We start from the raw sequence: 12581 nt of genomic DNA on the forward strand, positions 1-12581 counted from the left end.
GTTCTCTACTAATAACTATTACGGATGTCAATATACGCGACTTTTTTTTTAAAATCCTATAATGCAACACTCTATTGACAGTATTGACTATCCAAAAGTCCGCGGAAATTAAATCATCTGATTTATCAACATACAGAACAGAATAATAAGATAGAAATGCGAAAGCCAAACAGCATAAAAAAAGACTTTGAAGACAAAGCAAGGCCATAAAACGCAGGAAATACATACCCTGCGAGTGTCATTAAATGTTATCATTATTGAATGCAATACCTGTTTAGTTATTTAAGAAAACAAAAGATTATGGATAACAGTACTAATCTAAATTCAACACGTTCACGTAAGATTTTTACATTATAACAAATATAACCCTCACAAGAAAGAAGAAGAGAATATATTAGGTACCGTCAAAACTGGTAACATTGCCCTTGTTTTTTGGCCCAGAGTTGAGGATATTTCGGTTGTTAATATAGGTACTTGACATTGTGAAAATTATGCCAGAACCTCAGATTCGGAGGGGTCCATTGAAATTTCAAACAAACATGTCAAAATATAAAATAGAATATTATGTTGTTATAGGAAAATTTTATTTTTTGCCAACCCTGTGATGTTTTGGACATTTGTATGAAAAGTTTCAAAGTACCTTTGGTAACTTTACCCAAGATGGATTTTAAGAATACCACTCTGAATTTAATGGTAATATAAGCTACCACGTAAACTAGACCCTGCAAAAAATCGAGTATTTTCAATAAAGAGCCATAAGTCTTGAAAGAGTATATTAAATAGTCGTGGGCAAAGTTACCCAAAGTTTGGCTTATTTTGCCCATTTAAAAAAAATGGTATTATGGCACGATAATAGTATAAAAAACAGTTGTTCATGCAATAACATGTAAACAATCATTCAAACTATATACCTAGCTGTCTACCAATATACATCACTATATAAAAATGTGTCAATAAATGACTTTTTATCAAAAAAGCGGGCAATGTTTTGACGGTACCTACCTATATAATAATAAAAAAAGTACTTACCTACAATTTTATAAAGAAAAATAAAATTTCAAATAGGTACAAAATACATAGCACGTCACTAAAAATGTCTACTCTTTGGGGAGCGCATTGATTAGTCTTGCACCTCTCGCTAATGGTGCCTGATAGGCTTGACACAAGGATACGGTTCCGATCCAGAATAATTAATAATCATTAGTTCGTTTAATTTACTCAGGGATGGGACATGTAGACATGTTTCATAAGCCAAGTCTACACTCGGGACTTTTCCGTACGTCTCACGAATTGAACACATGGCATGCGTCGTTGGCCCTCAAATCGGTTTGAAAATGGCCGCCATTTTGTGATGAAAGTACTAGCGCACTGCTATCCGACCGGCTTGGATTTCTGTTCAACACCCCAGCAGATTCGTATTTTTTCGGTAAGATTCAGGTTGTTCGTGCAGTTGCTTGTTAATAAATATATTTATTTTAGTCTATTGATAGTCGATGTTAAGAATGGTTGATCATATTGGATGCATATTAGTATTGAAATATTACGACTTTTTTGCAAAATCGTTACCTTACTTTGAAAAGGTTTTAATTGCAGTTGACCATGTTTTGAGCTATGAGCGTTTGAAATTTGGAATGGTCATATTTTGCATATAAAAAGACATGTAGATAGAACTCCGGAATACTGCTAATTCCCATATTTGACAATTTATAGCTGATGACTCGAACGAAACTGAAACCGACTCAAATGAAATGAACGTAGGTATATTATAAAATATGGCTAATGGAACCTTTTTACACCTAAAAGTTATTTTAGGCCAAAATGTCAGTTAGAACCTTTTCAAAGTAAGGTAACGAAATGTCGACTGAAATGATGACAATGAATTTTATTGAGGATTATAGGGCACATTGCGCATTATGGGATATAACCCATAAATACTATACGAACAAACCGAAGCGCAGGTATATTATATATGACTTCACGAAGTGAAACCTGTGATGAACGAATGTAGACAGTAAAACGGATTCATCTCCTCTGCGCATGCATAAAACTTCTCGGTGTAAAACCAGAATTTAAAAGTTGAAGAGAAAGTGGGTGATAAAGTGACTAAATGTGGACTTAGCTATTGACATCGAGTATAGCGGAGGGATTTTTCAATATTATGCTGCTTTCAAAAATAATACAATTCGTTACAAAAAAAGGGGCGGGGGAGATTATACGGTTGGCCACACAAAAGTATGAGACAACATTTTTTAAATTATTTTTCTATTGGATGTCTAACTTCTTTTTCTTTTAGAGTGATAACGCCATCTTTGGGTACTATGTACCTATAATTAGGTACTTGGATTGTAATAACTCGCGATGTTCATCGATACTTCGCATATTTTTGCAATGATGTCTACGCCACTTCATTTGTAAAACGTCGAATTTATAATTGTAATAGTTAAATAATGTCTAAATAATTGAAATACGTCCTAATACTTATAATTAACAATTTAAAAAAATTGGAATGACCGCTAATATTAATGGGGAAATATATATTCGCACAATTGAATAGACTGTTTTCACAAAGCGCTGACAACATTTAAAAAGATGTTCGTCACATCGGAAATGGAATGATATTCACAAATCAACTACAACTCTCAAATGATCGATTTGCACTAAGGAAAAAGTAGTCTTCACGTATAAATATACTATTGTAACTTATTAATCGTAAATGAACACAAACACTATGAAAAATAGGTTTAATCATTTTAAACAATATTTTGTCAAAACATAAGTATGTATATTATTAATAACCATGTCTTTGCTTTTTCGTACAAGGTGGTTGTTAGTAATTTTGAACATTCACAAACACCCAGACTTTGAGAAAAACACATAAATATTGTGTCCTGACCGGGATCGAACCCAGAACTCTCGGGTGGAAGGCAAGCGCCTTATGTACTGCACCACGAGAGCCGCCTTTAAGGTAATATTAGGTTGGGGTAGGTTACGTAGGTTATTTTTGGTTAAAAAAAAAGAATGTTATAAAATCTAATGACGGCATCTGCGGCACATTTACCAAAACTTATATCAATGAACCGAAAAAGATATACCTAGGTGGTGTTATTTGGTTGTAGATTTACATCAAATAATAGGTATATGAACGATAGCAGCACGAATATACCTATACCTATTTATATTACTACGTTAAACATTAATTATATTGACACCTAAGCATCATATTTGCTATTGCCTTCTAATAAATTATATTGCCGGTACAATTATTACTTTGACATTTGTGAATTTCTACCTTTTCTTTGTGCGATATATTATTTATCGGTGAAAACAATTTTACCAGTGTGTGTAGTGGTCAAAATTGAGTTAACTTATATTTACAATGAGTGATGTATGATTTTTGTTTTGTGAAACAAACTATTTTATGTGATTTCATTTATTTATTTGTGGAATCATTTAATATAATTATGTGAAAACTACTCTCTAAATGTTAAAGTTATTTTTTTTGTGAATTTTGATTATTGCAATGTGCGATTAATTCCTACCCATAAATTTGTCTTAAATTTACCACATTAGATGAACACCAAGACAATATGTAACAGTATCGAACACACTCGCGTCAAAATATCGTAACTTTTACAAATACGCATGCGCATTGAAGTTTGCTAGCAAGAACCGATAATTCATTACGTAAATTTGTTACCGAGTAGGACATTTCGCACAAGAATGGCAAGCAACTTGCTAAAATTTTCCGGCGCTTTACGGTCAGCGTCCGCTAGAAAGGCCGTGGTCCAGAAGAGACCTAGATCGCATTCCGCCGCCGAATACAAAGAGGCCCTCATCAATGCGCCCCCGACGAGAGTCACGTCGCTGGCGAACGGCCTTCGCATCGCCAGCGAAGACTCCGGCGCGGCCACGGCCACCGTTGGAGTCTGGATTGACGCGGGATCCAGATTCGAACACTCCAAAAACAACGGAGTCGCCCATTTCCTAGAACACATGACGTTCAAAGGTACGGCCAAGCGGTCTCAAACCGACCTGGAACTGGAAGTCGAAAATATGGGAGCGCATCTGAATGCCTACACTTCTCGCGAGCAGACCGTATTCTATGCGAAGTGTCTATCGAAAGACGTCCCCAAAGCCGTCGAAATCCTTTCAGACATCATTCAAAATTCGAAACTTTCCGAACCCGACATCGAACGAGAGCGAGGAGTTATCCTCCGAGAAATGCAAGACGTCGAGAGCAACCTGCAGGAGGTCGTGTTCGACTATCTCCATGCCACAGCTTTCCAGGGAACCGCCCTAGGAAACACTATCCTAGGCCCAACTGAAAATATCAAATCCATAACTCGCAACGACCTCCAGGACTACATCAAATCGCATTACAAGCCGTCCCGTATAGTGCTGGCAGCCAGCGGCGGTGTACAGCACGATAGTCTGGTAAAGTTAGCAGAGCAGCAGTTTGCGTCCCTGAGCAACGTCTACGACGGAGAGATACCCTCCCTACCCCACTGCCGGTTCACGGGGTCTGAGATCCGCCACCGCGAGGACTCCATGCCCCTGGCGCACGTCGCCATCGCTGTCGAAGGCTGCGGCTGGGCCGACCAAGACAACATCCCTTTGATGGTGGCAAACACCTTGATCGGGTCGTGGGACAGGTCCCAAGGAGGCGGACTTAATAACGCCGCCATGTTGGCCCGCGCCTCCGCCTCAGACGGCTTCTGCCACAGTTTCCAGTCATTCAACACATGCTACAAAGACACCGGTCTCTGGGGGATGTACTTCGTGGCGGAACCCATGCAATTGGAGCATATGATAGAGTTTGTGCAGGGTGAGTGGATGAAGCTATGCACGACGGTGACAGATGCAGAGGTGGATCGCGCCAAGAACGTCCTGAAGACCAACATGCTTCTTCAGCTGGACGGCACTACTCCCGTCTGCGAAGACATCGGCCGCCAGATGCTTTGCTACAACCGCCGCATCCCTCTACATGAGCTGGAAGAACGCATCGACGCCGTCTCGGCTTCGAACATCAAGAGCGTAGCCATGAAGTACATCTACGACCGGTGCCCCGCCGTCGCTTCTATCGGCCCCGTCGAGAACCTCCCCGATTACATTCGCCTGAGAGCCAACATGTACTGGCTGAGGTTGTAAGTTCATAGTGACCTTTTAATCAGTCGATTAAAGTTAATCGAGCTCGATGAGTTTAAATTATTATCTTCGAAGTGATGTGGGAATACAAACGGAAAATGCGGTTATGTGTTGTATTTATCTATTTAATAGCGACACGTGAATAGAAAAAATATGTAATTTATTATCGATAAAATAAAAGTATATAAAATAAAATTGTTTAAATTATAAAAGTATTCTCTTTATTTGACGGTCCTGCTTTAGTTGAGGTGTCAGTGTCACTTGCTGCGCTTTCAATTGTGCTTCTTTTTCTTGTAACGGTGCTCATTTTTCTCTTGCTGCTACCGAATGGTAAGACTTGATCGTTTCCTGAGAGTAAGCCGGCTGAAGAAAGAAGCACCGAAACTTGCTCCGCCGTGGGGCAGCTAATGATTATCATATCATCCGCAGAGTAATTTCCCGCACTCAGCGACTGCTCTAGTTGCATATAATTCCCGACCACATTATTCTAAAAATAAAACATTTAGACTAAATTGATAAAATACTCACGCTTTGGGATTTTTTATTTGAAGATACTTTGGTAATAAAAAATATTGTAAGGTATTGAATGACAATAAAAACTTCCTTGTAATGACCTGAATTACTTCTAAAAGCCTGAAATAAAGTATGTAATTCGGATCAAATTGGTACCTGGCATTCAAACTCATGACCCACGATATTATAAGCTGACATGTTACAGGCTCGGCCATTGTGGGCATTCAATATTGAGTACGATTTTTATATTAAGTCTTCTACGTCACCACGGTCGCGGTCGCTTTAGGAACCAAAACACGTGCCACGCATTTACTTACCCCGCGCGCCATTAATTCCGTGTGTGTTCGATATTGCGTGGAGTTTCATTAAGGTTAAAATGCATTTGTGGAAGACGAAGAGCATTATTTTGAATGTAGTAGTATTGGAAGGAGGAGAAATAGAAAAGAAAGCTTTTAAATCTTCTAAGTAGTTCCAGAGATAGAGTATCTGCTATGAGAAGTCAACACGCAAAAAGCTTGCGACGTAATAGTATCAGCGAACAAAAACCATGTGACATAACTGTGTCAACACATGCATTGCTGTGATGTAGAAGACTTAATAATATATAAGTCGCACTGTAGTACCTATATTTTGTTATAAATAAAATCTATGAAAACTTACCCTGATCGGTCGGAATAAAATAAATTCTGTTTCTTTATTAGCTAAATAAAGTTGCATCGATCGTTGTAAGGGGGCCAGATTTGATTTAATGAGGCGTTGTGTTTCTTGCAAAATGGCCGCTATTTGTTCTGGGGAAACCTTGGCGACACTGGAAGTTTGAGTAGTTGTCGGTTTTTGCATCTGCAAAGCAATTAATGGAGACAGATTGATATAGATTTTAAAAATTGAAATAACATGCAACAACCAACACATTTACAAAATTTGAATATAACAATAATGACTTTTAGATTGACGTAAGTATGAAGACAATATATTGATTGATCTCATCTCATCTCATGCTACATACCATGATCTTTTATTAGGTACCTAGAAAATAACCGTAATTTGTGAAAATGTTCCATATATTACTCACATTATCTAAGAATGCCATCAGTGGAGCCGAAAGAATTTCTGTGGAATGCTTAATAAAACTTTCACAAGACGTTTTCAACTGGCGGTCTACTTCTTTCCTGGAATCCAATAGTAATTCTTTGACTATCGGGGTGCCTTCTAATAAAAATTCCAGTAATGCATTATTACTGTTCATGGTGAACAGCTGATTTCGCTTTTGTATTAATCCGTAAGCAGCATTTCGAACTTGACTGAAGTCCAACGTAGTTTCTTTAACAGTAAAGTCCACTTGGAATGGTGCTATTTGCTCTCGTAAAATCAATAGATGCTTTATTTGAAAAAGTTCCCCGTCGATATTAGTCTGAAAACAAACACAATAAGGAAGAATTAATATTACTTTTCTCACCTACATTGTCGCAAGGCCATTGTAATAAAATCAAATTTTTGTACTGCATGATTGCTAATCTTTAGATATATTATGCTGTCTAAAATTTTATTGTCACTGACTACATACATCCAAAATGCATTTTCTGTTTAATTACTAGTTTTGTCAGTCAAGCAGACATTTTAAACAGACAACATTCCTCACTTTTTGTACAAATAGTACAAAAAACACATGACATATGTATACCATTATTTATCATGTAAAGTAGTGTTTACAAAGTTAAATTCAACATTACAAAAATAATCATCATGCAGAGATGTACCCACATTTTTTCCATTACGCATACATAATTTTGTAGAATCTTAGAAACATACCTATTAGAAAACATCCTAGAAAAAAAGTTGGACCGAGTGAAATTTATTGAAACTCACATTTCACATTGATTGGGTGAGTGCTCTTATCCATATAGAAGGTTATCCAAGTTCTGGTATGATTTTTTTTTTATATAAAACATAGTAACTTTTTGCGAATATATTTACTTCAATCGATAATTTGGTATTTGGACATCGAACTTTTCATGCAATAAAGCCAGTGTTTCATGAGCTATATACCATGTGGCTCCATCCTGTTGGAGCGGAACCACATGTTTTCCAAATTGAAATCTTCCAATTCCGGCAAAGTCATTTGCCTATTACAATAGATGCCATTGACCGTAACAGTCACTCTTTCACCTCTTGAATCACTTGAAGGTTTTCCTTGCCCCAAAAACAGCAGTTTTGCTTAAACCTACCCTTTGAGGTGAAAATGTGCCTCATCACTGAGATGATTTTCCTTGAAAAATCATCATCAGTTGCCTGCTCTTGCAAGACCCAATCAGCAACGCTGTCCATGGTCCGTTGGCTTTAGTTATTGCGTGAGCTGGGTCTTATAAGGGTGTAGGTCAGTGATGGCAAACCTATGGCATGCGAGATGATTTTACATGGCACTCGAATGTTCCATTTTGAAGAGAAAGAAAATACATAATACATGATATTAAAAAATAATGACATGGCCATGCGTATTTTCTTCAGTTTTTAATATTATTTTTACAAATCGATACACAAACGGAAATGACGAAATTCATGCATAAATGACAGATTGCATTGTATAACAAATAGCAGGCAAATACTCTTTCAAGAATAATCATTACGTTTAATGTAAATATATAATTGCATAGGTCAGTCCTTAGGATTGGACAATAAAAAATAAAAATATTCAATCAACAAACATTATGAAATTAATTATCGACAGTCATTCAAATACGAGTATAACATATGCTTGTTATTTTCCCTCAAATATGATCACTAAAAATGGAAAACCATTCAGTGATGGAGAATATATGAAAGAATAGTGGTTTAAATGCTTCCATGATCTCTTCGAAAATTTTGAAAATAAAGAAAATAATATTCAAAGAATAGATATGTCTTCGGTTAGAAACACGGTCAAACATAGAATTTCAAGAACTCAATTGTAATTTTTAAACTTTTTTAATAGAATTCTTAAAAACCATTTTTTTCACCATGAAAAACTGTTTGGCACGTCAGACAGTCGAAAAATATTATTTAGGAAATTTTGGCACGCATAAGTAAAAAGGTTCGCCTACCCTGGTGTAGGTGAATGTCTTCATGCAAAATTCACCAAAAAGAGCCGTATGAGTGGCCAAGTTGCTGAAATTTTCTTGGAATTGACATTTCTGGCTCTTCGGCCACACTTCCCACGTACAACAGCAATGTTTTTACGTGAATGGGGTGGACAAACATATACATTTTTAAATCAGTTTGTGAATACTGGCTTTCGTTGGGCAATGATTTCTATCGAATTCCGACCTAAATTTTTTTGGTACGACCATTGAAGATTTGGCATTATCATAGTATGATTGTACAATTTTTATGCATTGTTTGGTGGAGAAACGATCCACTGTGTCAAATGGTAAATTTTCAATTGATATGTCAAAAAATAAGCATGAAATTTTTTAATAGGTAACTACGAATACGAATTGTGTTACGTAATTACGTACTACGAATTGGATAACCCCTATACGAGGAGTATCAAATTACTCCAAGGAAAAGCAACCAGCAGTTTCTAAGGTTTGTCAAAATTATGTATTTTAAACAATAAAATAAGAATTTAACGTTTTTAAATCCTGTGTATTGAATAAGAGCGGAATGCAGAAACATTTGTCATAACTAAAATTTCCTTAGCAGAAAACACTATGCAGATACATTGTCCTTAGTTAAGATCATTTCTATTGAAAATAATACCATAATTAAAAATTCTCGTTAGGTAAATTAGGTAAATTATTTTATAATTGTTAAACGATGACAAAAATATGACAACTGCATTTTATAAATGTAATAACTATAAATACATATTAATATTTAATTATAATACTCTTATGTTTCCGTTATAAGTCATTCCATAGGCACCGCAAGATATTTTTTTAACATGGTAACACTAGCTTCAAGTGTCATTCTTCACCTGGTATTTTGTATTTCTGTGGGTTGGCGTATAAAAGTAAAATAATATTCTGCAAGTACATGCCAAACGAATTAACACTATCAATATCCTTATTGAGATACATTGTTAAATGAATTTGAGTGTATGGACTATGTTATAGACATGCGAATTTATTTTTACAGCAGCTGTCAGTGGTAAATGGTAATACAGAAGGGGGCGTGTTCATAACAAAAGTAGTCTATGGTTAAGGATTCCTTAACTCTATACTCAGGATTGTCTATAGTTAAGTCATGCTTTTCGGCGACTTATCCTTAGGAACGAAATCTTAAGATTGTGCATTCCGCTCTAATTGATTACAAATTGCATAGTGAGAGAATACAATTGAATTACTTCCAAACCTTCAAGGTTCTATTTAATCGACGATTATAAACTAAAATCACTTAACAGTTGATGTCTCAAATTTATTTTAAACTCAAGACATGTTATGGCAACAGTCGGTATCTCAGGTTATGAGCATAAATACGCATTCACATACAAGATTTATATAAAATCTACAAGATAATATTATTATATTCATTACCTTTTTAGCTGATATCTGTTGTGCAGCACTAGCCACACTTGTAACACAGAGTGTCAACGCTTCCTGAGAGAGCCCTTGGAAGACAGGACGCTCCAGACATCGATACAGTCTAGAAAGGGTTGCCAGAGTTCGTCGCACTCCTGGATACCACATTCCATGTAAATCAGCGGGAGATGCTAAGACAAATATTAAACACATACACAAATATTAACATTTTACTCAGGGCTCCCACTAACGTGCTACAGTATAAGCCAAGTATTATGAATACATAGAACATGTTATGTTGGCGTGTTTAGACACAATGCAATATTCAATGCAATATCACATATGCCATACAAAATAAATTCGATTTATGCAATTTTAAAAGTGTGAGCGTTCGTCACTGCATTGATATGTAATTTCCAGAGGCAGGCAATACATCAAAAATAGGTCGTAAATACACATTGGAATGCTGTTTTATTTGATAGATTGAGTTATTTTAAATATTTTCTAAAAATTTAATAATAATTGTAAGTTCAAAATTTATGTCATTTTTAATTTAGCAATCAAAATTTGGTGATTTGTTAAACATTGTCAGTATTTATTGTACCTAATTTGCGCACTTTGAATGGTGGGTAAAGTGTTAATTTTCAACATCAACAGTGGAACACCAGAAATGACTATGATGTATAGCAGTGGTTCTCACGTGAAATTTAACTGTGGCCGCACAATTGACAATAACAGTTCTATGGAAGCGTGTGGTGGACGCACCAAATTTAACTTTTGTTGTGATTGAAACAATTAAAGCTAAATTTTATTTAATAAAAAATGGAGCAATTTATTTATAGACAAGTCCATTTAATAAAAGACATTTGAACATTTTAGTACAAATCTATTTATTTAAAAATAATGTAAATGGAAATTCCTCAATACTCCTTTTTTCCAATGCGAGCCGCATGGCTGCTTCTAAGTTTACATCTGTCAACTGCATGGGCGCCGCCAGGATTTTGTGTAAGGTGGTGCATGTAAGAAAACCCATATTCTTATTCCAGCAAATGTTAGAAATTTCGAGTAGGCTTCGCAGTTTTTACTTTGCAGCCACCCCATAGACCCCTGTCCCTTCAACATTCACTTACTTAAACCTTAGTATAACAGTACAGTAATTTAAATCGAACATGTTTAATTAAATTTGGTTTTTGTACTCTTAAAATGATTTTTGTTTTGATTGTTTGTGTAGAACTTGCTCCAATAAATAGTTATGTTCAGTGGCAGCTCATGTATATTATATCTGGGGGTGCTGCAGTTGATTAAAAATAAAAATAAATGATTATTTGGATTATACTTTACTATTAACATCAAAAGTAATTATTAAAATTAAATATTAAGTGTTTTTATTTCATTATAAAATTGATTCTTCTGTCTTTTTTCTTGAAAGAAGGTTCATCACCTTTTTGTTACTTTCGGCATCTGTCCCGACTCGCGCCGCACGTCGCCACTAGCTCAGACCCGCTGTCCCGACAACGTTCGCAACACAAAAATACTGTCTAAGCGGCAGTACCAGACTAAGTTCTGAGCGGAAAGCCCCGCTCCCCACCTTCACCAATTCGAGCATATTCTATCGAAAATGGTACTGTGTGAAATCACGCTATGCATCACTTTCATCGCGGTTATGATAATTATTATTGGATGTATCGGTGCGCGGGCAAGCTTAACACGCTTATTTAATATTGATATTTTCATATAATATTACATTTTTCTCAATTTGCTTGGGGATGCTGCAGTTCCGCAGTGCATATGGACGAGCCGCCACTGGTTATATTTATATATTATACAATACTTATCTAAAAAAAAATTTCACCACGCTGCCGGCGCTTATGGTCAACTGGCTTCGATATTTGTTTTTTATGAAGTGCATTACGTTGAATGATTTTTCACAGTATACAGTAGTAGGAAAAATCGACAATATTGATGAAGCAATTGTTGCCAATTCTTTGAATTGACTTGATTCTTGGTCAACGTATCCAAAATTTTTCAACTGCGGTATTATTAAAATGGTATTTAAGTACTTGGCCATGACTCATTTCCAATAATGCATATTTAACGTTAGCCCAGTTAAAACACATTGGCTGCTGACTAGATAATTACTTCGTAATTACCACATTTAAATAGCATGCTAATTATATTGAATGGCCACCTAATCGTTACGCGCTTGGCGCGTCTTTAGCGTCCAATGTATTAATTAAATTAAATATTGAAAATGATGTTAATCTCGTTTGTAGTCCTATGAAATTAATTTTCACTCGTCATCTGAAAAGGTGAAGTTACGAAGGAAAGAGTTTTAAAAAAATTCAATTCTTTGAACCTTTTATCAAGTTCCAGATTTAGAGATTGAAGACACTCTATTATTTTAAGCTTTAATTTTAATTTAGAAGT

At 35.8% G+C, this 12581-nt stretch overlaps 2 protein-coding genes across 2 annotated transcripts in view; one reads left to right on the plus strand and one right to left on the minus strand.

Moving 5' to 3' along the window:
• Positions 1 to 3600: 3600 nt before the first annotated feature.
• Positions 3601 to 5346, plus strand: UQCR-C1 (Ubiquinol-cytochrome c reductase core protein 1). Its single transcript, XM_085947154.1, has one exon. The coding sequence runs from the start codon at positions 3721 to 3723 to the stop codon at positions 5146 to 5148; it is 1428 nt and encodes a 475-aa protein (XP_085803280.1). The 5' UTR covers positions 3601 to 3720; the 3' UTR covers positions 5149 to 5346.
• Positions 5254 to 12581, minus strand: part of Cog3 (conserved oligomeric Golgi complex subunit 3) — a 34352-nt gene continuing 27024 nt past the window's right edge. The window contains exons 9-12 of the mRNA XM_085947153.1: positions 10170 to 10345; positions 6731 to 7069; positions 6319 to 6498; positions 5254 to 5632 (exon numbers count right to left, since the gene is read on the minus strand). Coding sequence (XP_085803279.1) covers positions 5345 to 5632; positions 6319 to 6498; positions 6731 to 7069; positions 10170 to 10345 — 983 coding nt within the window. The 3' untranslated portion in view covers positions 5254 to 5344. The remainder of the gene's footprint in view (positions 5633 to 6318; positions 6499 to 6730; positions 7070 to 10169; positions 10346 to 12581) is intronic.

This window comes from Rhyacophila brunnea, unplaced genomic scaffold (assembly GCF_057557595.1).
Source record: "Rhyacophila brunnea isolate RB1 unplaced genomic scaffold, BYU_Rbru_1.0 scaffold_2, whole genome shotgun sequence".
NCBI lineage: Eukaryota > Metazoa > Arthropoda > Insecta > Trichoptera > Rhyacophilidae > Rhyacophila > Rhyacophila brunnea.

Bases quoted from the DNA above. Each gene is read 5' to 3' on its own strand.
- UQCR-C1 (XM_085947154.1), top strand. From the start codon at position 3,721: ATGGCAAGCAACTTGCTAAAATTTTCCGGCGCTTTACGGTCAGCGTCC.